General features: G+C 44.7%; 1 protein-coding gene across 3 annotated transcripts in view; it reads left to right on the plus strand.

Moving 5' to 3' along the window:
* Positions 1–27,474, plus strand: part of LOC102731976 (triple functional domain protein) — a 314,385-nt gene that overhangs the window by 144,532 nt on the left and 142,379 nt on the right. For all 3 annotated transcript variants that reach the window (XM_081825910.1, XM_081825911.1, XM_081825912.1), the window contains exons 8-10: positions 437–568; positions 11,615–11,845; positions 26,493–26,615. In XM_081825910.1, the coding sequence (XP_081682036.1) occupies positions 437–568; positions 11,615–11,845; positions 26,493–26,615 (486 nt within the window). The remainder of the gene's footprint in view (positions 1–436; positions 569–11,614; positions 11,846–26,492; positions 26,616–27,474) is intronic.

A 27,474-nucleotide genomic window follows, 5' to 3' on the forward strand; every position in this document is an offset into this window, starting at 1 on the left:
AAAATGGGCCTGCTGCGCTTCCTGTGTTCAGGCAAATGATTTCAGGAACTCGGGCTTCTGTTAGCATCTCAGTGTTAGAGCAAAGTGGGCAGGCTGGACGGCAGCTCCCAGCTGAGGCTGAGGCGCAGGGCGGTTGGCATCACTGGTTCGGACAAGGGCTGGGGAATTAGCGAGGAGGCCCAAAACAGAACTGAGGGCAGGTTTGCTCCGGATGTGCTGCTAGCTGTGGGCCTCAGAGCTCAGGGGTGGAGTCCAGGGATGGTTTGAGGGCTCACAGTAGTGCCATCTGAGGTGGAGATTCAACCATACTGCATTCTTAGATTCTCTCTCAACTACCCTCACTTCAAAACCGTATTAAAAAAAAAAATCTACTTCTCAATATAAATTGCCATTGATAGAAATAATCTTTTTTTTTTTTTTTTTTTAATCTTACAAGTATATGAGCAACGTGGATTCGTGGTGTAAAGCCTGTGGTGAGGTAGACCTTCCCTCAGAGCTGCAGGATCTGGAGGACGCCATTCATCACCATCAGGGAATATATGAGCACATCACTCTTGCTTATTCTGAGGTGAGCGGGCAGTTCCACTTGAGATGCAAAGCAACAGTTTTGTATCATAATAGCAAAAGCTGGGGAGAAAGAATGCAGTTTTGTCTAGCCCAGAGACAGCTTATAGATTTCGCGTTAAACTGCAGTTTGGTTGTGACTTTTGAATGGTGTGTGTGCTAGGGTGGGGGTGGGGCTCCTATAAAACAGGGTGGTCGGCAGTGAGCACACTTCTCCTGCCCCTGTGACGTTTGTGGATTTCCTCTAGTGTGCTTATATTTCCATCTGCTAGGGTGAGATTCCAATTTTCTGGCTTGCATGTACTTAGGAAATACATATTTTTTCATGCTATTCAGTCTAGTTGAACTCAGTTTTCCTGAATGAATCATTCTAGAAAGGAGGGAAACCTGATACCGTCTCATGTTCTGGATCAAAAAGCACACGCTGTTTTATTTGTTTTTTAAAGTTTATTTAAGAGAGAGAGAGAGAGAGAGCATGCACGAGCAGGGGGAGGGACAGAGGGAGAGGGAGAGAGAATCTCAAGCGGACTCCACGCTGAGCAAGGAAGCCTGACGTGGGGCTCGATCTCTTGACCCTGAGATCATGACCTGAGCCAAAACCAGGTCAGATGCTCAACCAACTGAACCACCCAGGTGCCCCCCAAAACACACACTGTTTGAAGCTACTAGCTGTTTTAGAAATCTAAGTATAGCATTTTCTTTATTATTTTAAGGTAAACTATTCTTTATGTATCCCTATCTTATTTTCTGCCCCCTTTTTCTGGGCCTGTTTTTTTATTTTATTTATTATTATTATTTTTTTAGAGAGAGCTCATGCAGCAGGAGAGGGGCAGATGGAGAGGGAGAGAGAGAATCTTAAGCAGGCTCCACGCCCAGTGTGGAGCCTGATGTGGGGATCGATCTCACCACCTGAGACCATGACCTGAGCTGAAATCAAGAGTTGGACACTTAACTGATTGAGCCACCCAGGTGCCCCTGGACCTGGCTTTTTTGTGAGGACTTTATAGGATCACTTATTTCATGTTCACAACTCTGGGGCACGTGTCCTCGTTGGCTGTGCTGTTACAAATGAGGAGACCGAGGCTCGGAGATGAAGTGACTTGTGCCAGGTCTGTCGCTGCAGGAGGTGGAGCAGAGACGTGGACCCAGGCAGGCCGGCTCCATGCCGCCTCTGCGTGCTCTCACGCGCTAGGCGCAGTGAGTGCCGAGAGCCTGACCTGTGCCCACCTCATCCGTGGCGTGGTCATCAGGCCAGACCAGTCTGCCGTTGTGATGGTGGTTAAATTCCCGGAGGGGAGTGGGGGCACGTGCTTGTCTTCGGCAGGGTGTCCCCCACTCTCCTGTCATCGTGGGCATTGACAGTCGTGTATGCTGAGATGAAAGCTCACTGGAGACCTGAGTAAGAAATGTTGCGAAACCCTGGCAGAAGGCAGGGCGCAGAGTGGAGCCTCAGTTTACCCACGTCTTCCTTGATTAGAGCTACAAACACACTTGTCAAAGTCGTAGGGAAGAAGTCGGCCGTTTGCTTTTCAGCCGGCACTTCCTGCTTCACTGAGCACCTGCTATTCTCCTGTCCTTGTGCCCGGGCCTCCTGATCCCATAGTGTCCCCAGTGCCTGTGATACTTGCTTCAGAAAGTGGTCACGCCTCCTGCCCGGAAGGTTGAAATCTACATGTTTGTTTCTCTAGCTACCTTTTTATCCAAAAGATCCCCCCCCCCCTTTTTTAGCACGGTTTTATTTTGTCCATGGAATTTTAAAAAGTCCCCTCTGTATTATGCTTCTTAATTTTGTACCCAATGTATTTTAGTAAATTTGATGATCTAATTTATTAGGAACTATATAAATATTAGTGATAGGCTCTTTAATTTTGTTTGCTTGTTTATTTATTTAATTGTGGGAAAGAGGGGCAGAGGGAAAGGGAGAGAGAATCTTAAGCAGGCTTCATGGTCAGTGCAGAGCTGGATAGGGGGCTCGATCTCAAGACCCTGAGATCACAGCCTGAGCTGAAATCAGGAGTCAGACACTCAACCAACTGAGCCACCCAGGTGCCCAGTGATAGCTTTTTTAACAGTAAAAGTGAAAGTTGAACAGATCTGTAATTTTTTCATCACATTAGTTCATGAGGATTATTGTGAGTTCCAAAAAAACATTAATTTCTTTCTCCCTAGTGTACCATCTCTAGGCATTGTCTGATTTTGACCTGTAATAAAGACAGTGAGTGACTGTTGCCCACCATGTAACTGGGCCTTCACTCATCTACATACTAATGATTTTCTCGGGAATTGCATTTTGATTGCCCTGGTAGGTTCCAGACCCCTGTAGGGTAGCTCGCTCATACGGTGCTCGGCACCAGTCAGAGTCAGCCTGACCTGACCAGTGTCATCCCCTGGCTACACCGGCCAGTTCAGTCTGCCTGTTGCCTTTGAACTTCTAGCAGAGTACATAATTCTCTCACCAATGCCTTCTGTAGGAATGGGGCATCTTGACATGGGAACTTACGTGTTCCTGCTGTGCAGTTTCATTAGATTTTATATTGGTACTAAAAGTTTTAAATAATTTGACGGCAAGTAAACTGCTTTTCGGGCTGAGGGATTAAACCACAATTTTTAGCCTAAAAACATGTTTGCAACTGAACTATAAACTCAAGGAAACAGTAACTTCACAGTGAAATGAACAGAAAAGTCTTCATTCAATAGAACAGAACAAACTTTTTTTTTTTCCTTTTTAATTAAAGTTTGAAATGGTTTTAGGCTTTGGAAAAGTGTTAGAACAGAACAGAGAGCTGCTCCCACATTCCCTTACCCAGATTTCCCAGTTTTTCACGTTTTTCCACAGTTGCTCTGTCACCCCCTCCCTGCACTACTCTCTGCAGTCAGTAAATCAGTTGTGCTGCAACACAAGCATCCTTCCCACAGACCTGTTGGTATTTCCCACGGTTCTCACTGGTCCGGGGCAAGGTCCAGCAGCACGCATTACACTTAGTGGACACAACTCATTGGTTTCCTTCCCGGTGGAACATTCTTTAGTCTTTGTGACAGTGTTAGAGAATAAAGCTCCTTCATTCTCTAGGATGACCCTCCACCTCTTGCCCATCCATCCAGGTTTCCTCCTGTGCTGATAAAAGCCAAGGGTCACAGCAGGGTCAGAGGATGCTGACCCCTCCCGCCATTGGTGACGTTAACCTTGACCCCTTGGTGAGGTTGGTCTGCAAGGTTTCTCTAGTGCAAAGTCATTAAAAAAAATTTGGTTTTGAGGAGCATTTTGTGGGAGATAACACTGATAAATGTTTCTCCCTGGTGCTTCTTGCCCCTCCCAGCTCCCTCTGCAATCATTATTTGAGCGCTTCCTTAACTTCCTGGTGTAACGTTCCCAGGCTCACTGTGTACTTTCCCTGCCTCATCCCTGGGATCTCCCATCTCACCGAGGAGTTGCGGTAATTGTGTTGTGTGGGATTTAGAGCCTAAGATGGGGCGCTCAGGAGCGCTCATTTACTTGTGGGGCATCAGCTCATGCAGGCCCTCAGGGCAGACAGCCAGGAAACCCTTGTACGCGGCTGTGTACCTGCGCACCGTGCACGCGCGTCCACTCCACCTGGGGCTGCTGCTGTATCGCCCCGTGTCTGTGTTAAAGACCCACGTGTTCATACTGGTACTTCTGTTCCTAATCCAGTGCGTCAGGGCTCTCTCCAGCCTTGCCCTTGCTGTGTTTATAAATTCCTTCTCAGACGACAGAAGCCTGGCTCCCTTTATCCTCTGATCTGATAGCTGTATTTTCTCAGTCTGCCCCGTCTCCTAGCCACTTGGTCTGCGTCTCTTCCCCCGCCCCCCGGATCCTTAGAAAGCCCCGCGGTGGACACCTCTGTTGGCACCCCCACTCTCACTGCCTCGGACCCTGGGCGCCAGGAGGGGAGGGGAAGGAAGATGGGAAGGGAAGGACTGCTTTTGATTTTAAAGTGATTTTTCCTTTCCTGAGTCCGTGGTTTTCTAACTGTAGGGTGCTGGTTAAAGCAGCTGCTCATGCTCCACCCCAGAGATGGAGAGTCTCCATCCGTGTTTAACCAGTGTCCTTACTGACCTGGCACCTCTCCTGCAGAGGCTCTCCGGACCACGCACTGGGAGCCGGTCCTTACCGTGTTTTGAAGGGTGGGGCGCGTCCAGGAGGCACTCCTCCCAGGGCTAACTGTGAGCCGCTGCCGGGGCACGGGGTCCTTGAGAAGCAGGGACGTGTGAGAGGGGGACTCTGCTCATCTTTTTTCTTTTCCTCTCAGTTTCCCTTCTCCCTCCCGTAATTTTTTCTTTAAACAGTGTCTGCAGTTTCTAGTCTCTGATGACACCGGTTTGCTGTGGGAAATCTTCCCACTGTTTTTTTTCTAAGACACAAACACCTGCTTTTCGGTGTTTTAATAAGCCCCATCCCATGGTGTTTCTGTTTGTGATTTAGCAGCAGGAGTATACATGTGCCTCGTAAACACATGCTTGCTTCAACTTGCCAGGTTTGGGGCTAATATTGTCTGTTGTAGTTGATCACAGGAGAGTGAAGCAATAGACACGTCTGGGGTAAGCCGTACTTCTAGAAACAGCATGTAGAGTATTCATTTTTAACATTTTATTTTTAAGCAAGCAAACTCATCAACTACTTTCCCCACAAACTAAATTCATACGGATGACTTTTATCTCAGCATTGCCCGTGTGGTCATGCAGACCTAAACACTGAACGTTGGGATTGTGCAGTGCGTGTCCGTGCACTGGCCGACGGTCTTCGCCACTGCAGCTGTGGGTAGCGACTCTCTCGGAGCAGGAGGAAGGGGGCTGGCACGTCGGCTTTGGCGGCTCTCATTGGCCGGGGCGTCAGGGTAGCCCACGTTTCTCAGTGTAGCCCACGTGCTGACCTACTGCACAGTTCAGTGGGGCCTCATGGAAGTGACTGGTTTGCTGCCCGTGAAGCCAGCCGGCCTCCTTCTGTAAGGCACTATGTACATGGGTGACGGCATGATTAGCGTTAACAGCATGTGAGAAGAAAACAGCAAAATGAGTCACCTTGACATAGTCTTTGGTGTATGGAAGCTCGGCGACCTTGCTGTAGAGGAACTCCTCTACAGCGGTTGTTCCAAAGCCTCCGTAAGTGTTGCACCTTGCTGTTGCCAGGCACGGTGGTGGAGTCAGCATTTGGCGCATCAGAGGTGACAGACCACACAGCAGTCTCTGCACACCCCCAATCTTGAAGCCTTGCAAGGGCTTGAAATATAAAGGACTAAAAACTGGCAGGCCCAAGTGGAATCTGCAGGACAGCCATGTTCTCTGCATGGACCTGACGGGGCTGCTCCAGCGGTCTCCTGTTTTCATCTCGTCTTGGCTTTTCCTTTCTGATAATCCCAGGTAGAGGTGTCAGAGAGTCAACAGCTGAAAGTTTTAGAAACCTGCCATTAGAGGACCATCCTAAGAACTCGGCCGGGAGAAAAAACCGTCATCAGAGGGGAGCCAGAAAATCTGAAGGCAAGAATGTTGCCTTTTCTCTCTCAGGTGGCCTCCCTGATGCGTGGGGGAAATGCCGCTGCTGGGACAGGACCTTTCAGAAGGTCATTGGCAGGAAATTCTTAGTGTAGCCATCTTAGGACAGGTTTAACCTCCTCATCCAGGGAGGAAGTGTTCCTGTTTGGCCGAGGGCCATCGACCACAGCTACAGGACACGCGGACCCATCGTCACTCTTTCCTGCTTTATTAGAACTTTGATTCCAGAATCATTTCAGCACGAGTTGGAAAGGATAGTGGTGGCCGTGAGGCCATTCCCAGACTTAACGTGGAGCTGTGTGCTCTGCAAGCCGTGGCCAGCCCCAAGCCCTGCAAAAAAAAATCAAATTGTGTTGGTTTGAGTTGATGCAGATGGTGCAACTTGTTTCATGAAAGTTTTGAAGAAGGACCAGTGTTTCTTCACTGCATGCTAAGTGTAGTCATTTCTGATCATGCCTTTATATATTTTGTGTATTTTGCTTGTTTGGGTTATATCTGGGGAATAACATTTCCTAGCACTTTCAGATCTACACCACCACATTTGGACCTAATTGACATATTCTAGGTCATATGTGATCTTTGGGTGGTGGCGGTTTTTGTAACCATAAGCAGTGATCTCCCGTACTGTTCCCTTTCCTTAGATCAGAGCCACCTGCTTACTTTATGCAAGCGAAGAAGATTCCTTGTGGAGTCTCTTAGCTCTCATCTGATTGATGGGAAATGTAGAGCACCAAGTACCAGAAATAAGAATAGACAAGTCTCTGTGAGGTGTGGTGGAACACACAGGAATCCAGATCTTGCCAATCTTACAAATCTCACGTGGAGTTTGATTAAAAGTAAATATTCAAGGGGTGCCTGGGTGGCTCAGTTGGTTAAGCGTTTGCCTTTGGCTCAGGTCATGATCTCTGGGTCCTGTTATCGAGCCCTGTGTTGAGCTCCCTGCTCACTGGGGAGCCTGCTTCTCCCTCTCGCTCTGCCTCTCCCCCTGCATGCTCGCTTGCTCGCTCTCAAATAAAATCTTTTTTAAAAAAAGGAAAATTCAAGTACCAGACCATTATTCCAGATTTTTAACAGTTAAGAATTTTCATTTGTCCTAACTGGTTTTGTTATTAGAGCATATTAGTTCATATAGTTATGGAACATTAGTCTTTGTAAAATGTAATTTGCACTATCCATGAAGTCCTCGAGCACTGTATTCCAAGAAAAACAAAGAGCAGAACCTGAAAAAAATGAGCCAGTTTGATTTCTTCAAAAATTGCAGAAGTCCTGCTTTTTGATAATAAAGGTTGATCTTTTTTGCAGCTATTGTCCCTTTGTGGGACAGGGTTTGACTGCCTGAAAGCTAGAAAAATATTTTTATTTTTATTTTATTTTATTTTAAAGATTTTATTTATTTATATGAGAGAGAGAGAGAGAGAGAGCGAGCATGAGAAGGGGGAGGGTCAGAGGGAGAAGCAGACTCCCTGCTGAACAGGGAGTCCGACGTGGGACTCCATCCCGGGACTCCAGGATCATGACCTGAGCCAAAGGCAGTGGCTTAACCAACTGAGCCACCCAGGTGCCCTAGAAAAATATTTTTAGATAAAACATGTAACTTCAATAAATTAATTCACCTGTTCTATGGTTAAGAAATCTAGAACTACCTCACATACCATAAACGTAGGCTATTTGTTTCAGTACTTAAACTATATAGTAATATTTGGGCTGCTGTATACTTTCCAGTGTCTTTCATTATTTCTCTTCTGGTTATTGTGTACCATTTAAAAATCTTTATTTCTATGCAGTAGAATGGTTGCCTTCATAAATTTGTAGGATATTTTTTCCTTACAAAATACTACTCTACTAATGAAGACAGACATTTTGCTGGAAGTCACTGAAATAGAAATGATATCCTTTATGTGCTTGAACAGCTTCTTTTCAGTCGACATATCTATAAAAGCTGCACTTGAGGGGACACCTGGGTGGCTCAGTCGGTTAAGTGTCTGCCTTTGGCTCAGGTCGTGGTCTCAGGGTCTTAGGATCGAGTTCCACATTGAGTACCACCTTGGGCTCCCTGCTCAGAGGGGATCCTGCTTCTCCCTCTCCCTCTCCCCCCCACCCCACAACCGCTCGTGTTCTGTCTCACGTGCACACGCTCTCTCTCTCTCAAATAAATAAAATCTTTAAACAAAAAAAAAAAAAAAAAAAAGGTGCAAGGAAATAGAATTGTTTCCAAAAGGTCTGTTGGAGAAATGCTACAGTGAGCATGTGCTAGAGTCGCGTGCTGTCTGTGTGTGGTCTCGGTGGGCGTAAGGGATGTTCTCTTGCCTGGAATCTGTCCGCCACTGAGAGCAGCAGCCATGACACTGACGCGGACCCTTCAGTCCCTGCTTAGGAATTCCCAGAAGGCAGGGTTCTGCTTGATAAGTTGTCTTATGTTGAGGTATTTGTGTGTTAACATTCTCTGTATGAACTCAGCCATTTCCCACCACCTGCCTGTCATGAGCCAGTGTGTTCTTCTAAACCCGATAATAATATCTGCTCCGGAGCTCTGCTGAATATTACAGAGACCCCCAAGGGAAGACAGATTCATTGGAATATTCTTGCTCAGATTATTTTATTCATAGTAGTAGAATATTATTGGTATTACATGAATGCCTGTGGATACCTGGTGAGGCCTGAGAATTTTGTATTTCTAGTGTGTGATATAAAACAATGGCTTAAGATAAGAGGTTTGCTTTCTGCCAGGGTAGAAGTCCCAAGGCTGGCATTCCAGGGCTGGTGCAGTAGCTCTGTTAGCAAGAGAGCTCTCGATCCTTTTGTCTTTTGCCTCTTTAGCAGGTAGGCTGCTATCCTGCTGCTATCCTTAAGGCTGCCTCAAGGTTATTATTAGCTGCTAAAGCTCCAGCCATCTCCACCAAGTTCTTGGCAGCAGGGAGGGGAAAGAGGCAAGTGGGGGATGAGCATACACCACCTCCTAAACATGTTTCCTGGAAGCCCCCTCAATATTTTTTACTTCTGTATATTGGCTACTCTTGTTTGTAAGTGAGGTTTGGAAATGCAGTTTTATGCTGGGGAATTGCCATCCTTGACTATCAGGGTTTGGCTGTCAAGGAGGGGCCAGTGGACTTTGAGGAGGTAACTCTCCATTTCTGCCATACCTCTGGTCTGTATCCTTCTAACACATATTCACCAAATCATATGCTCTGTACGTTTTTTGACTTACATTTGTTATGAGGAGTAAAACTTAGATGAAATATTTATATGAATTCTTAGTAGGCTCTATAGAACATAAAATGGGTGACTTGGGGCACTGATTTTCAGTCCTAAGAGAAGCTACACCCCCAGTGATTAACAAAACATTTTCTGATGCCTGCTAGAGTAAATTGTATGAATAATCTATCTTCACATAAAATGTATGTGTGTACATATATGTAAATCACATGCCACAATATAGAGACAAAGGTGATTTATAATAAAATGTGTTCCTGTAAATGCCTAAGGACATGCACAATAAAAGAAAAAATTAGATATTTAGATTCTTATCTATGTTGGCCATAGATAAAAAACTGTTGCGAATATAGCAAATGCAGATCGGACATGTGTTACGTTGGTGACTCCGATATAGAGAATGGCATTATCGTGCTGCTACTCTGAAATGGTAAGCAGCTCTTATAAAGTTCCGAAGAAAACCAGGCACTGCCTTGCTTTGATTAACATGGTAACTGCATTCCTGAAAAAATCAGTGTATGTTAGAGTAGGCAAAAAAAAAAAAAAAAAAAAGGAAGAACCTTCATGTGTATATGTTAAATAGAGCCTAGCTCAGATAATTGAGCAGGACAGGTCTTCATTTCGAGGTAATATCCTGCTTCTCTGGGTCCTTCACAGTGAGTCCCTTCCCAAATCCGTCATGGTGCCTCCCTCTCCAAAGTCATTGTATCACAGTTGCCCACGTGAGTTTCAGTGACTTCTGGGACAACTCTCTGCTTTAGAAGACTTACATTTTCACTATTTTTGTTGTTACACATGCCTGATACTAAGTGGTTTAGTTGGTTCTTTTTCACCTGTTTTCTTTGGTTATGTCACCTTGGCTGTTTCTGCTGAAGTTTTGCTATCTTGACGAGTTCGATCAGTCTTAATCTATGAAGGCTGACAACCAGCCTTCATGAGGAACAGTCAGCACTGCCCACAGAGGTCTCAAAATCAGGTCTTAGGAATCAAACACGTTCCATTCCAGCACGACTGAAAGTTTTAAGACCCTGGAAGGAAATTCCACAGGCTTCTGGTTGCTGGGGGCTTCCCGTGGTGGTCTGTCCCGCTCACCTCCTCCTCCTCCTCCTGCGGGTTCGCCTCTCAACCCTGCTTGTGTCTGTTCACAAGGCTCCCATTTGCTCCTCCTTTCTGTAGAAACCCAGTGAGGTCTTCAGATTCAGAAGTATCTGAGCACAGGGATCGTGGTGGTGGGGGCTGACTCGAGAAGCCCCCTGAATCACAGCCTCACTACATTTTAGGCCACGTGTCTTTTCGATCGTCCGATGTTGTATTTTTTTCTGCCACATCTGGCATAGTCCTTTATAAATCTTAAGAATCACTTAGGGCGCCTGGGTGGCTCAGTTGGTTAAGCGACTGCCTTCGGCTCAGGTCATGATCCTGGAGTCCCTGGATCGAGTCCCGCGTCAGGCTCCCTGCTCGGCGAGGAGCCTGCTTCTCCCTCTGACCCTCCCCCCTCTCATGTACTTTCTCGCTCTTTCAAATAAATAAATAAATCTTTAAAAAAAAAAAAAAGAATCACTTAAATGTAAAAAATACATAGTGCTTTTCTTTCCATATTCCATTTTTACCTTTGCTTATTTCTTTGGCTAGTCTGAATGCTTTCATTTCATTGTAATTTGGTAGTTAGCTGCCATAGTATAGAAATAATATTGAAATCTCTTTCAAAAAATGATGGCACTTTAATTAAAATTTCTTTAAGTTCATGAATCAAGTAAAATGGTACTTGAAAATTTTTATTCTGTGAGGTAAAATTGCTATCCAACTACATCAGAAAGATTAAGTACATAATTCTTTGCCAAGGGCTAGATAGTATTTTTTTAACTGAGGTTTTGAGATTCACTGTTAAAATTTTGCTCCACTGTGATTGTTTAATTCTAACAATACCTCAAGAGAAAATTATTACATTTAATTTTAATTTGTAGATAACTCAACAATGCAACTATATCAACTGACATATGCCATTTAAGGCAAAATACTATGTTTATTCATTAAAAATGGCATTTAGTGTCATGTATGAAAATGAACATTCTTTTAACTCGGTGTTTTACCACCTTTGGTCCTGTGGCATCACTGGAGAACTGAGGGATTTGTTTTAAATTTTATTTTGTTCTTTATAAAATATCCTTTGAGTAAAACTGCAGTTCATATTTGTATGTGAGTGTGAGTGCATCTGTGAGTGTGAGTGCGTGCGTGTGTGTGCATGCATCCACACGCTCCGAGCCCGGTACTGGGCTCCCGGCGGGGGTAGAGCTGCGACCCTTGGCTAATCGGCCCTCTGTTCTGTCGGAAGGTGAGCCAGGATGGGAAGTCGCTCCTTGACAAGCTCCAGCGGCCTTTGACTCCCGGCAGCTCCGATTCCCTGACGGCCTCCGCCAACTACTCCAAGGCCGTGCACCACGTCCTTGATGTCATCCACGAGGTGTTGCACCACCAGCGGCAGCTGGAAAACATCTGGCAGCACCGCAAGGTCCGGCTCCATCAGCGGCTGCAGCTCTGTGTGTTCCAGCAAGACGTGCAGCAGGTCAGTCTCGGGCCCGCTTTGCTGCCTGCGGATGGAGTCGGGACCGCGCGCGCACGCGCGCTCGCGCGCACACGCAGCTGCTGTGCTTTCCACGAGCGACCGTGGGTCTGAGCGTGCACGCGCAGGTTCCTGCCAGCCGCTGGCTCGCATCGGCAGGACACGTGAGGCGGTGCGGGGCCTCCGCCGGAGACTCTGAGGCTGTTCTTGGAACAGGGCATCCCCACTTACATTTATCCAGAGGTGCTTCTACCCGGTTTTGTTACGGTTCAGCATCTGTCCGTCCTCTGGTCACTGAAGCAGTAAGCTAACGGCGCTTCATGAGATGGTGCGGTCTGTGATACACAGTAGGTGCTTAGCAGGTACTAGACTGGTCAACAGAAAGTGGAGTTTTATGACTTAATTTCTAAGCGGTTTTCATCTTGTTATTGTTTATGCCCCTATTACGGGGTAGAGAAGATTGGCCTGCTGCCAGGGTGTTGAGGATTAAAGCTATGGTAGCATGTAAAACATGATACAGCTTTAGTGATAAACAAGATAACAGTTGTGTCCTTGCCCTAAAATAGAGGGAAACACGGGTGTGGACGAGGTGTGAACGCTGGGGCTGAGGAGATCCTGGGGTATGTGTGCAAGGAAGCCGTCCCGGTGATAGGTCTGGAACAACACCTCTCTCTTCCCTGAGTGCCCAGGAGCCCAGGAGCACTGCTCAGACCTGTGTGGCTTCAGATTTCACTCTCCCCATGTGTCATCCGAAGGCCAGTGGGCTTTCCTGCTTAGGGGGCTGAGACTGTGGAGAGTCGTGCTGTGTTCCGATGAACACAGAGATTCTCTATATTTTATTGACCATCATTTTTCACGTAATGTGAGTCTGGTGAGTTCAGAATACTTTAAATTGCTCTATAATTTTTAATTTTCACATACAATGCTTTGATTCTACTTATGGGTATTGAATCCTCTGAAGATTGCATACACCAAGTACCTCAGAAACGATCATTTTGATGTTTTCATGCCTCTTTCCAATGCTATTTTAATCAAAGAGGATAATTGCCAGGGAAAGAATGTAGAGCAGGGAGTGAACGGGGGGAGTCAATGTCAGGGAGTTATTTGTGGGAAAAGAGGTGCTGTGGTTGAAAGCATGACTATCAGCTTCCCCTGATTGTCTAAAAACTTCCACAAACCACGAAATGTTAATAGTTTCAGTGCAATTATTAAAGGATTTTCCCACTCACCTCCCGTCCCTTGGATCAAGTGTTCATTACACACCCATGGACCAGCACGCCCTCTAGACTTGTGTCTGAAGCAACAGCAGGGGCTCCCCTCCCCCGTCGCCCCAACTCTGAGGGCTCCATGGGGCACCAGGCACATGAGAATAAGCCACTGGGCAGTTTATGGCAGGGGGAGGCACCTTTGGGAATAGGCTGAGGAGTCTAGCCATCTGATTTGGCACCAAGTACTTAATGCCCTTGAATTTGAAAACAGCAAACATTACATTTTATATGTAGAAAGGTAATTATGATAATTATGAGACCAGTTCTTTAAGCTAGATTTTTTCTTCTTCTCAAACATCAGTAGGTTGGGTTGGATGTTAGCAGGAGAAAGCATTTTGCAATACACATAATGCATATATGGTCCTATTAGCATTCCATAGAAAATAGATAATTGCTCTTTAAGGGAAGCGTTCTTTTGATTAAATGATCTGGAATGGTCTGGACTTGTTATGCAAACAGGAAATTGTTGTGTAGGCTTGACTTGTGGAGCAAGAACTGAAGTTGATAAGATTATGCAAAGCAAGTGCTTTACCTCGAAGGAATCCATAGGATGTCAGAACCAAAAACGTGTTTCTGAAACTCAAGCAATTATAACACGTGGAAATTTTTGCTATATTGAGCATAGACTAGGAGAGGTAAGCTGAGAATAAATGGAAAAAAATAGTAGTCCTTTAGAAAGACATTGTCAGCAGAAGGTAAATTTGTAAAGATGAACACAAAATCCACAAAAAATATAAGTCAACTAGATACCACAAGTGGTTTTTGCTTGGTTGTTTTGAGTGATGAAAAAGCATCCGTAAATACTGCTGAGAAAAAAGAAAAGCAACCAATTGCACAATAGGTATGGAATGATGACATTTTTTATGGAAACAACCCACCCAAAGAGTACATGCTTGTCTATGGAAAAATCTTGGAAAGAATAGAAGACAGAGTGTCAGCAGCACGTTTTCCAGGAAGAATGGCATGATCTTTGAAACATGAATAATTTTGGTTTAGTGTTTAATCTTTTTTTTCCACAAGCAAAGGGGGTGCTATGATTTCTATATGGAAGACGCTGAGGTGGACGGGCAGGTGAGGCCACAGCTGCGGGGGGCCACTTGCCACTGGAGGAGTGGGCTGGCACGACTGACTCAGGGGCCCACGCTACCTGCTGACAAGTAGAAACCTTCGTCCTTGTTCACTGGAAAATAAAATTAATACTCTGCCGCATTTTTTTTTTTTAGGATTTTATTTATTCATTTGACAGAGAGAGACACAGTGAGAGAGGGAACACAAGCAGGGGGAGGGGGAGAGGGAGAAGCAGGTCTCCCGCAGAGCAGGGAGCCCGATGTGGGGCTCGATCCCAGGACCCTGGGATCACGACCTGAGCCGAAGGCAGACGCTTAATGACTGAGCCACCCAGGCGCCCTCTGCCACATTTCTTGATGATGGAGTAATAGATGTATTCCCATTGCCTTGTGTTGACTGTTAGAGCAGCCGTGCGTGGATGTTTGGTCGTATTACCGCTGAGCAGTGGTCTTCAGTTGAGGGTAGGCTGAAGTTTGCTCTAACAGCATCAGTTTGGCTGTACTTGTTCGAGAGGGGTGGTATGTGTGCAAGTAGGCATGGTGGTATGCTCGCAGACGCATTTTCCTGCTCACTGGTTCAGTCTGCCTCTCACACTGGTGCCATTTAGTTACTCCAACACGTTGGGCAAGGTGAAGGGCCCCAGAATTCCCTTTCCTGAAGCAGGCTGCCCTCCCCAAAGAAGCCCGTAAGGCAGGAAGATCTCCCAAGAAAGCCTCTTGCCCCCACCCCCAGCCCGGTCGCCCTTCGTGTGTATGAGTGTCACCCCTGCTGAGTTATTTCTTGGAAGAACTCCTTCCAGTTGATGTGGGGCCATTAACTAATATTCTGAGAAAACAGTAAAACAAATCCAGTATCCTCTAGATTCTTCTCATCCACATTTCATTCCTTTTTTTTTTTTCCCCAAAGTCGCTTACTCACATGTGTGACACTCAAGAGATCCAGAGGTAACTGTGTTGCATATGGCAAAGCTCCTTTTCTCAAGGAATTATAATCTAGTAAAAGATCATTTGATAGTCTAATAAATTATACCATAACATGCTCAGATTTAGTGTTTAATGTCTTTGGTTATTGTCAGGTGTAATTGCGCTAAGGCGTGAATGTGAGTCACGCCTCTGAAGGGGTTAGCTGGAGCGAGGAAGTACAACGAGCTGCCCTCTTCCATGTTATCTGCCTACCTTGTACTTGCATTTTAAGGGTGAATATCTATGCCTTAATGATGTGTGCAAACATGGGGGCTCCAGAAAGCTTTGTCCGTGTCCGTCTCAAACGTCAAGGGTCTGGTATACAGGGAAAATGAAGAGACCTTCATTTTAGAGGCGCGAGTCACAGTTTGAGCTGCTCTTTGAAGGATGGGTAGAAAGTCAGCAGGTTGAGGATTGGGCAACGGGAACTGCAGTGAGATTCGAGACACAGAAGGGCAGGGCCTGTCCAAAGAGCTGCAGGCAGCACGGCGTAGGCGGGATGGAGAGGTGTGGAGGTGTGAGATGGGCTAGGTGCTGGAAAGGTGACCTCATGATGAAAGCTTGCAACTTGTTTCTGTGAGCATGGGGATGCCATTGAAGAGACACAGTGGAACTTGCCTGAGTGCTGCAAATGGGTGCCAGGGCCTGGGGTGGCTTGTGAGTGGCCGCGAGGCTTATGTGAGGAACACGTAGATGGCATTCTGCTCATCTTGGTGCTTCAGGTGCTTATTACCGTGTATGTTTCTCTCCTCTTACTCTCACAGCCAGCCTGTTGAGCCAATGCTTTCCCCCTGCACTATGCTGAGTTCACACCAGGCAGGGCCTGTGCCGTGTGCATTTTGACTCGATGCTCTGGGCAGTGGGGGGTGGAGGACAGGATCCTGCATGTGTTAGAAAGCTTGCCCTGGTTGCAGTGTGGTGAGGGAGTTGGAGGGAGCGAGACTCCCAGCTGAGACAGGCTAAGTCCTATTGTGGACGTCCGTGCATGTCGTGGAGGAGTCTTGGAGAACAGAAGCGTGAGGTCCGTGGGGCAGTGGTCTGTATTTTATTCACTGCTGTTTCCCAAGTGTCTGGGATTCAGTTCAGTATTTGTAAAATGAGTGAATGAATGGATAGATGAAGAAATTTAAGGAATTAGCCAGTTTTGCTGATTAAAGATTCTTTTGGGTTAAAAGTTTCTTCATTTATTCTGGAAGGGGGTAGGTTGGCCTTATATTGGAAACAAGTGATCTAACTAGGAGATCTGCTTGAAGGAATGGGAGTTTTGCTTGATGTTGGGGATTCAGGAGTGGCGGGGAAAGGAAGGGATAATTTCAGTGCATGGGAATTATGCAAATGTGGCGAGGTCTCTAGTACAGATTTTAGCCACCTGAATGCAAAGTGAGGGTCTTAAATGCAGCAGGGGGAGGGAAGTCAGGATATGCCATAAAGGCAAAGAAAGAGGTTTCAAGTGCCCAGAGAAGCTATTTTATAGGTTTGCCTTGGGTCCTACTAGGCTGCTCTCCTTATGCCAGTTAAAGCTGTCTCATTGTGATGCTTGACTTAGGGGTTCTTGTTTGGTATCACCTACAGTGGACCTAACTTTTAAGTGAAGGTTTTGAACCTCATTGTCCTTTGCTCATTCATTTAAGTCAGGAGGGTGGGTTTTTCTCGTCCCACTCACCAGAATAATTATATAGCCTTAGCTACTTAACATTTTCTTCTGTGTACATTCCCACGCTCACAGTTTTGATTGTGGCTGGTGATAAGAATGGTTAGAGGATTGCCATCTTTTCTGAGAGCTTCTCCATTGGAATTAGGGAGTACTGGAGGGTAAGGGTTTGGGTAGGGATCGGGAAGCTGCCGGGGGCTGATGGAGGCTGATGCTGATCTTCCTGGTGGGTCTAGAGCCAGCTTTAATTACTTTTTTTTGTGGTAGTGAACACAGGAGAGACTCGGCTGTGAGGGTTATCTTGGTAACCAAGCTCAGAAGGAGCTGAAAGCTGATAGTGGGAGTTCAAAGGGTGGGAAATGGATGAATTTCTTCCCCCAAAGCAGATAGAATACAGGACTGCAGGATACATGAGCTGGCACTGTGAGCTGGCAGGACAGGGAGCTGGAGCCCAGGGGACTGGGGTAAATCAGGAGTAGAGAGCAGAGGTCATCAAGCCCTCGAGGACTCCTGTGCTCAGGAGCAGGCAGAGCCCGGAAAACCCTAGACCTCTTGGGACTCCCTTTATTGAGTGCCAGCCACATTGCCTGGGACCCCAAAGTGGAAAATGCCCAGGGATTATTAGCTGGACAGGGGATACTGCATGCATGTAGACATGTGCATGTGTGTGTATTAATGCAGTTCAATAACTAGACTTACGCTATACATAATAACTTCAGTGTACCAGATTAAGATCTGGACATGGGAAGATTTGGGGGGAGGTGGATGACTTTGGACTCTTTTATATTCATTTACAAACTAAGAATGAGAGAAATAAACAGATTAGCCAGTATTGATAGAATGATGTGTTTGGTTGGAGTTTGATGGGAATATCCAAGGTGAGACTATTTATATGAGTAATAACCTACGTACCACCTTCCTACTTCCTTTCCTTCCTTAGCTTCTTTGTTTTCCTTAAGAAATTTCATGTACTTATGTAATTAAAACTAGGGTAATAACCATGAGGACTGGTGATTTAAATATTTTTAGAAGATAGATGGGTAGGTAGGTGATGTTAAAGTTTAAAATTATGCCAACTCCTCTTTTTTTTTAAGTTTTTAATTTTAATTCCAGTATAGTTAACCTACAGTGTAATGTTAGTTTCAGGTGTACAATATAGTGATTCAACCCTTCCATACAACACCTGGTGCTGATCACAAGTGCCCTCCTTCATCCCCATCACCTATTTCACCTATCCCCCCACCACCTCCCCTCTGGTAACCATCTCTTTGTTCTCTGTAGTTTAGAGTCTCTCTCTTGCTTTGTCTCTCTTTTTTTTTTTCCCCTTTGCTCATTTGTTTCTTAAATTCCACATGAGTAAAACATATGGTATTTGTCTTTCTCTGACTTACTTCCCTTAACATTATACTTTCTAGCTCCATCCATGTCATTGCAAATGGCAAGATTTCATTCCTTTTTATGGCTGGATAATATTCCATTATATATATACACACACATTATACCTCTTCAGTAAAATACCAGTGGACAGTTGGGCTGCTTCCATAATTTGACTATTGTAAATAATGCTGCTATAAATATCAGGGTGTTTATATCCCTTTGAATTAGCGTTCTTGTATGCTTTGGGTAAATACCCAAGTAGTGTGATTACTGGATGGTAGGGTAGTTCTATTTTTAACTTTTTGAGGAAATTCTGTGCTGTTTTCGATAGTGGCTGTACCAGTTTGCATTCCCACCAACAGTGCAGAGGGTTCTTTCTTTCCCTGCATCCTCACCGACATCTGTTGTCTCTTGTGTTTTTGATTTTAGCCATTCTGACTGGTGTGAGGTGGTATCTCACTGTGGTTTTGATTTGTTCCTGGTGATGAGTGATGTTGAGCATCTTTTCATGTGTCAGCCATCTGTTGGAGAACTGTCTGTTCATATCTTCTGCCCATTTTTCATTGGCTTACTTGTTTTTTGGGTGTTGAATTGTCTAAGTTCTTTATGTATTTTTGGATACTAACCCTTTATGAGATATGTCATTTGCAAATACCTTCTCCCATTCAGTAAGTTGCCTTTTTGTTTTGTTGATTGTTTCCTTCACAGTGCGGAAATTTTTTATTTTGATGAAGACCCAGTAGTTTATTTTTGTTTTTGTTTCCTTTGCCTCAGGAGATATATCTAGAAAAATGTTGCTGTGGCCAGTGTCAGAGGGTTCTTCTAGGATTTTTATGGTTTCAGGTCTCACATTTAGGTCTTTAATCCCCACCAAGCCCTTTGTGAGCCTTTCTTCATTGACTTCACCTATGTTCCCTTCTAGCCAAGGCAGTGTCCATGGAGCACATGTTCCTGACATTTCATATACTCTCAGATTAGGTAAGCAAAAGTAGCTCTTGAGGTGCCGGGATGGATCAGTCGGTTAAGCATCCGACTCCTGATTTTAGCTCAGGTAATGATCTCAGGGTCGTGAGATCGAGCCTCGAGTCGGGCTCTTCATTCAGCAGAGAGTCTGCTTGAGATTCTCTCTCTCCCTCTTCCCTTCACCCCTGTGCTCAAGCTCTCCCTCTCCCCCCCCCAAAATAAGTAAATCTTTTTTTAAAAAAGTAGCTCTTGCAACACAGGGCATTGTGGTTCTGTATTACACGTTTGCTGTAATATTTGCTATACATTTGTGTAACTTGTTGAGGTTTTTTGTTTGTTCAAACAGCCTATTTTTCTTTTTTCTTTTTTTTAAAGATTTTATTTATTTGAGAGAGAGAGAGAAAGAGCATGAGCGGGGAGGGGCAGCAGGAGAGGGAGAAGCAGACTCCCTGCTGAGCAGGGAGCCCGATGTGGGACTCTATCCCGGACCATGGGATCATGACCTGAGCCAAAGGCAGACGCTTAACCAACTGAGCCACCCAGGCGCCCTGTTTAAATAGCCTATTTTTCCAAGTGAGCATTAGGCTTAGTATACTTCAGAATGTTCTAGAAACCATATTTTTAAAAAGATCTTTCCATATTAAGAATAATTCTATAGATTTTTAGGGCAAACTTAACTCTAATTTTGGAATACAATGAATGAAGAAACAGTTCTTGGCTCCAGTGGAGAGAAATAAAGAAATGGAGGACTATCATTATTGTCAGGCAACTGTACATGCTGGCCCTGAAAAGCTCCCCCTTCTTTCCTCAGCCCCCAGTAGACCACAGCTGTGTGTTGACTTGTGTCTCTTATTTCATCGTGGAAGTTGTGCCGTGCAGATCATAGAATTTAGAGCCAGAGGCCCTTGTGATCCTGTCAAGCCGAGCTCCTTATTTTCCAGTTAATAAAACTGAGCCTTGAAAAAGTCCAGTGACTTGGCCGAAGCTCCAGGAAGCCCAGCGGTTTTCTAACTGCTTCACTGGTCTTGACGGGAGGAGGATGGTTCGTTTCTGAGCTAATCAAAGAGCAAAATTAAATTGACAGGTTACTTAGGAAGGAGTATTGAAGTGGGGCTTTTCAGGCTGGGGAAGGGCTCTCTAGAAGCTACAGTTGCTCACTGCTGTGAGGGGTTCATTTAGTTGCCTTGGGAGTGGATACGTGGGGGCAGAGAAGGCAGGGGAGAGAACCCCTCTGCACTGACTCATAGCTTCTAGCGGTCTTGAACCCAGCTCCTCACGGCTGCCCCGGGCTGTGTCCTTCTCCTGTTCTCCAGGCAGGTGGTCCACGAGCCTGGCCTCCACCAGAAAGAAAGGGAAGAACATGAACAAGGATGCTGGTTTCAGGTAAAATATGCTCTGAGCTTCTGGGAAGAGGTACCAGGCAGCCTGAGAGAGGGTGTGTATGTGGGATTCAATAATATAAACTCAGAGTATTCCTTCTTTTTGTGATTTTAACTTTGTGGGCAGATTTCATTAACAGCATAATATTGGATATCCTCACGGCAATGCTAAACACCAGGCTTTCATAAAAGCATTCTCTAAGCGAAGGCCTCCTTTTTGGTCTCCTGCTTTGTTGCCTAATCACTCATTTTTTGTTATAATCGTTAAAATATCATGGATTTGATAATCAAGAAAGCTCTGATCTAAATGATTGTTTCAGGAGCACTTATTTAAAAATGGCCCGGGGTAGGGCGCCTGGGTGGCTCAGTCATTAAGCGTCTGCCTTCGGCTCAGGTCATGATCCCAGGATCCTGGGATCGAGTCCCACATCGGGCTCCCTGCTCGGCGGGAAGCCTGCTTCTCCCTCCCCCACTCCCCCTGCTTATGCTCCCTCTCTTGCTGTGTCTCTCTCTGTCAAATAAATAAATAAAATCTTAAAAAAAATAAATAAATAAAAAAAAATAAAAATGGCCCAGGGGAAAAAAATTTTAAAAATAGCCCTGGAAACGTATGTCTATTTTGAGATTGGCATCCCTGGTGATTTAAATGAAAACCAACGAGTATCGAACAGGGAAGTAACTAAATGAAACTGGGTTAATTTTGGTTTTATAGGGAATGGGCAGGGAGGAAATTAGTATCTTGCCACTGGAAAAATCAGATTTTATGTTAAAAAAGAACACATTTAGGGTATTTTAGAATTAACTTGGTTTTTCACTTGATTCATGTGTTTGTGTTTTGTGAACTGAATAAATGTGACTTAGAAGGAATTCTCATTATTCTGATAGAAAACGCTTATTCACTGATTATGTCTCTTTAAAATGGTGGCTGGATTTCACAGATATTTGTATACTTTCCCTGAATACTCTTTGGATCCGGAGTTCCCAGTAAAACCAGACTGGCTTCATGTGTTCTTGGTTGTTTTATGTCCGAGGTCTTATCTAGTTCTTATAAACAGCCCTCCTAGAGCTGAAACTCTAATTTTAGAAATATTTTTACAGCGTTCATGTAGTATCTACAAGCCATGATGTAATGTAATGACGGGTTAGAGCCTGAGTTTGGGGCTCTGAAGACCTTCATGTGAATCTCTTTCCTCGGTCTTCTTTCTTGGGCAAGTCGCTTCACTTCTCTGAGCCTCCGTTTCTTGTTGAATAGGGACAGTAATCAAAGTCCACTCTCGTTTGTAGCCCTTGGGGATAGATATGTTTGGGGGTTGAGAGTTTTTCAAACTTTAGGAAGATAACAGAGTGCATACAGTGTGTGATACAGGACACTCTCGTGGGGTCTGGGCCACCCCCCATACTCTAAAGGAAAACATGGAGATTTCTGCAGCCAAATGGACAAGGACTCTAAACTACACTGAGGGAGTCAGATCTTGGTGCCAAAACTTGGGACCAAGTTTTGAAAAAATACTGAGAATTTCAGAGCTGTTGCAGCTTTTTTGTGGATAAGGGATTATGGACCTGCATGTGTTGCCCTCCCGAACATGGCGTGGAATAATCTCTCAGTAAATAATGCTGGCGGCAGTGATGTGATTCGTGGTGATAGTAGGAGGTGACTCCAGTCAGTATTTGAAATAAACACCTCTGCGTTTTAAAGGGAAAATGTCTTTACGTGGTCTTCATATTGTCTATTGTTGAGACACGGGTCTGTAAGAATTAGTTTCCTCTGATGGGGGTGTAGTATTTAGTCACAAATTCTTAAAGAAGCAGTCACCAGAAATAGTAGTCCAGGAAACAGTGAGTGTTAGGTAGTGGGGGCTTGTCACAGAAAGTCACATAGGTTGTACAAGATGGCCGGAACTCTGCCACGTGAGTTGGGGGAAAGGCGCCAGCAGCCAGTTCCCACGGCCTTTAGCTGAGAGTTGGTAGTGTTTGCTGTCCATTATAACACAGTCACTTCATCAGAGGTTGTTTGCCCAGAAGCCCCCAGCTGTTGGCAAACAAGAACAGCTCGTTCCTTCCAGACCCCATTGTGGCACCTATATGGCCCTTGAGCTGACTCAAGAGGCGTATAGACCAGCGGTTTAAGAGAATGGACCCTTTGACCAGATTTTCTGGATCTTAGTCCCCAGACTGGCTCTTCCACAGAGACCCTTAGTTGAGGGTCTTTGGTCCTGTGTCTTCATCTGTGAAATGGGGATATGATATGCCTCCCCTACCCCAGATCACTGTGAGGATTGATGGCTTGGTGCAGACACAGCCCAGGTCAGTGCTTGCTGCAACAGCAGGTTCTCAGACAGCAATATAATTATTAGGTAAGAAATGAGCATAATCATACTTGCCATCATCATGATCTATCTTGTAATTACAAACAGGGAGTTAAGCTAAACAATATGTAAGGTTTCCTGACCATCTGACATTTTGACTTAGATGCTGAGACGGTATCTGTGTTGTGTTGGTGGCTCACTTTAGAGTGACCTTGACCTTGGGGCTGTCACTGTGTCCATTAGAGGGCACTGATGTACAGACGAATGAGCTCCCACCACATCCTCTGCCCAGAGAGGGAGGTGGCCCAGGCCTCCCAGCTTTGCTCTCCTGCACAGGAACCAGGTAGCCTGTGGGAAGGGATCACTTTTGTCCTTTCCCTTCAGTCTAGCAGCAGAGCCTCAAATCCTGTGCCAGCCTTGTTTCTGGGGCTGGGGCCACAAGACAAATAACGGCTCCTGGCGACAGATGAGGTCAGGGAGGCGGCTGGCTGGATTAGGTTGATGAAGTCCCTGATTCGCAAATATTTTTATGTTTTAAATGGAAAAGATTCCACAAGCATGTCTTTGAAATGCTCTTTGGGCAGCTGTATTGATTCCTTGGCAATCTGGGAAATGTTCTCAGACTTGTAGAAGAAGCGAAAGCCTTGTGGGGAATTTGGTTTTGAGTGTGAGCTGGATTTCATAATTGTCTGCCACTTTTTTTTTTTTAAAAGTGCTTGGAGTTTGTACACCTTCTTTGAATTACTTTCATGTTTGTTGGAAATACAGTTTCACCTGGTATTTACAATTCTGTCTAAAGGAACCGCTAATAAAAGAAAAATTGTAACTCTGAGCATTTGGTTCATAATAGCTTTAATTTCCAACTTACACTTCCTGAAAGACTTTTCTTAGGCTTCAAAGCCAAATTTTTATTTTTTTATTTTTATTTTTAAATTTATTTTAAAGATTTTATTTATTTATTTGACAGAGAGAGACACAAGAGAGGAAATAACAAGCAGGGAGAGTGGGAGAGGGAGAAGCAGGCTTCCTGCCAGGCAGGGAGCCCGATGCGGGGCTCGATCCCAGGACCCCGGGATCATGACCTGAGCCCAAGGCAGACGCTGAACGACTGAGCCACCCAGGAGCCCCAAAACCAAATTTTTATTATTTTAAAAATACTGTAGTTTGTTTCCTCAGCCCTTTCTACCAAATAATGTTTACATTTTACTTTTTCAAATTGTGTCCTTGTTTCAAGTCTGTATTGAGTTCCTGGTGATTATCAGATTTGCTGCTTACCAGTGGCTCAATTTTTCTTTTAACAGTAAAGTTGAGGAATATACAGAATATACTATAGTTAAAAAGAAAGATCTCTTAGTCCTTCATACAGATCTGATGGGCAGGGAGACTTACGTATCTTTAAGTTCTTTTCAGGCTTAAAATATTTGATCCTTGTCTCCTGTGTGGTATTGGCCTCATGCCCAGAGGCACTTTCCATTTAACTGTATCCATCCTTGAGGATGAGATGTCTTGAAGTTGTCAATGGACATTTTGTAGGAGTGGAACAGGATCTGTGTTTTATAATATGAATTAAGAGACTCATGTAAACAACTCAGCAGCTTTATATCTGCCTTGAAGTCAGGCGTGAATGTAGCTCTACTTACTAATGGTAATACTAAAGTGCAGTCTCTCTCTCTTTCTCTCTCTCTTATCTCAAGAAGGGAAAATAATGTACACTAATTAAAAAGCAATGGATGGGGTGCCTGGCCAGCTCAGTCGGAGGAGTGTGTGACTCTTGATCTTGGGGTCATGAGTTTGAGCCCCATGTTGGGTGTAGAGATTACTTAAAAAAAAAAAAAAAATTAAACTGAAAAGCAACGGATAATTGTAGCTTGTGCCACCAAAGAGCTTACAATTAGATGGAAGCCTGCCATGGGCTACGGTTTAGGGGTGGGGATGCTACACATACTGTGTATCCGCCGAGCTGGTGTTAATGTGCTCAGCAGAGCCCTCACAACTCCCCGTTCCAGTCACGAGCACCAAGGAAGCTACGTCCAGCAAGGATGAAGAACTCGCCCAAGAAGACATAGCTAGGCCCTGGGTATGCAGCAGGGGCTAGAAATGGAGGGTGGAAACGAGAGAGCTTTCAGGAGGGCTGGGAGTGAGGTGACACAATACATATAGATCCACTCAGAAGTACTCTGATAGTGTGACCCCAGTGACTAGCAGATTGGTGGTGTTGACAGAAGAGGTTCAGAAATGAGCTATAACAATAAGGTAGATGTGGCTTTAGCTGAGTCTCTGCTGCAAGCCTTGGCCTCTATGCCCGCCCCCCCCACGCCCAATGCACCAACACTTCTGCTAATTCTGCAGGGTCTTTAAGAAAGACCATCAGTGATTTATTCAGGTTTGCAATCTGTTTTATTTACATGTACTACTAACTTTGCTAAACCCTGTGCAGAAAGGGCCTTTGGTCAGACCCTTGGCTTCTGAAGGTCGCTGGTTTGGAGCGATAGATAACAAGGCCAGTTGTCCCTGGACAACTGGCCCTTACCAGCTGCCTTTTTTTTTTTTTTTCCTTCTTTTTAAGAGTTCTGTCAGCACAGCTGATCTCTCTCTAGTGCAGGTAACAAAGGGCAAGGGATCCTTTTCATAGCACTGAATCCCAAGTTAAGACCCCTTTTATTTTGCCATTAGTGGGGAGCCATGACTGGTCTGCTTCCAGGTTGTCCCCTCAACCACTGTCCTGGCTATGCCTCCCCAGCTGGTTCTTCAGTCTGAGAGAGTTTTGATCCATATACATCATTACCGTAGTTACTAAATTCGAAGTATGAGAGGTGGCCTTCAGCAGTCTGTTAACAAATGTATTCGAATATTTAAATACCTTGTACCCAAAGTTTTAGTTTTTAGCGGAAGATGTCACTGACTTATTTTTTGCTAGTTCTCTTTTCCCCATCAGAAAGAGGCCAAGTGTACATTTGAGGGTAGTGTAAATATTTTTGTTAGTTTTTTGTGGTTTCTCAAGTAAGAGAGCCAGTGAACTCCTCGGTACTGACTCTGAACCTAGAAACGTCGGGTCGCACTGCTTAACTTTTACTCCCTTTCTGTATGTGGTGGATGTCAACTTGCAAGAACTTTTAAGTAATTAAATTCGTGGAATGTTTAGCTTTCACAACAGCTTAGTAGTTTACAGAATAAATTATCCTCAAAGACCAGAACGGAGGCATTTAAGTGTTTTGTTTTCTTAGGTTTTATTTTTATGTTTTCCATGTTCTAAAGAAGAGGCAGAAAAACATTAACTCTGTGGTTAAAGTTGAATTGCCAGAGTTGGGAAGCTTTGAGCCTTATAAAAATGTTAAGTTAAACTGGTTGTCAGTGGCTTGATAACCAGTATCTTATCCAAAACCCATTCAGTTTTAGATGCTCCGTTGCGCATAAAATGAGATGAGACTTAATCATTACTGCACGTAATATTTATACAGAGACAAACTTATGCTCTTACAGTTAAGAGCTGCTGAAAATCACGTTGGGAAAGCTGATCAGGCATGGTAGATTAGTGTCCAGTTGCTTCCAGTTTTTTTCCTTCCTTTGCTTCTCGTTTGTTATAGTTTTGACAACAGAATGTATCAGCGGGTAGCCCTAGCCATCGAACAAGGCAGAACATTGTTTTTATGGCATATATGCCTGTATTTTATTGTAGGTGCTGGACTGGATTGAGAACCATGGAGAAGCATTTCTGAGCAAACATACGGGTGTGGGGAAATCTCTTCATCGGGCCAGAGCTTTGCAGAAACGTCATGAAGATTTCGAAGAAGTAGCACAGGTAAAACCATGGCTTTCACTATTTTCTCCCATAAATACCTATGTGGTTGGTTTTGAATTCGTTTTAACCACATCTGAGATGACTGATCCTTGGCTAGATATGTTTAAAGGCGATTCAGAGGAGGTAATGCTCAGATTTGAGAGTGAGGCTGTCCTTGCCTGCTCAGATATTGTCTGTCGGCTGGGCCATAAAATAAGGTGTTCTTGACACAGAAAAATGCCCTGAATGTTTTTGCCATATTTATTGTACCAATGCCTATTGACTCATTTGTGAGATTTCAACTGATAAACAGTAATGGTTCTTGCATTTCTGTAATGATGGGCCAGCATTTCTTGTCCTTTTCCAGTTCTCTTAAATGTGTGTGCTTAGAAACAGGATGTAGGGTGTGTAGTGTGTTTAGGGCATGGGATTTGTGGAGTTGGAGCATGGGCTATAATGCTCACTAGCTGCGTCGTTTGGAAAAGTCTCTTCACATTTCTCAGATTGACGTTCTTATCTGGAAAGTAGGCACAGTGAAGGCTTCTGGAAGAGAGGAAGTCAGGGGTGTGTGTGGCAGCAGCATGGAAAGTACCCAGGCCAGGACCTTCTACTTATTATTTGGTAAATGTGCTTTTTGTTTTGTGTTTTGAAAGAAAGTGGAGTGAAGAAGGGAGAAATTACAATACCATGGCCTTGTGTGTGTGTCCATTCCATGTTATATGGAAGTTATAAGGAGGTGTAGGGGGAAAGTTACTTTAAACAGAAGTTGTCTAATAGGATGCATCCAAACTGAAAGACATTATTGTAAAACCGAGGAACATCAGAGACAAAGTCTTAAAAACAAGGACAGAAATGACAAAACAACCCCTGTGAGAAGGGT

The sequence above is a fragment of the Leptonychotes weddellii genome, chromosome 7 (assembly GCF_054177405.1).
Source record: "Leptonychotes weddellii isolate Sample4059 chromosome 7, ASM5417740v2, whole genome shotgun sequence".
Lineage (NCBI taxonomy): Eukaryota > Metazoa > Chordata > Mammalia > Carnivora > Phocidae > Leptonychotes > Leptonychotes weddellii.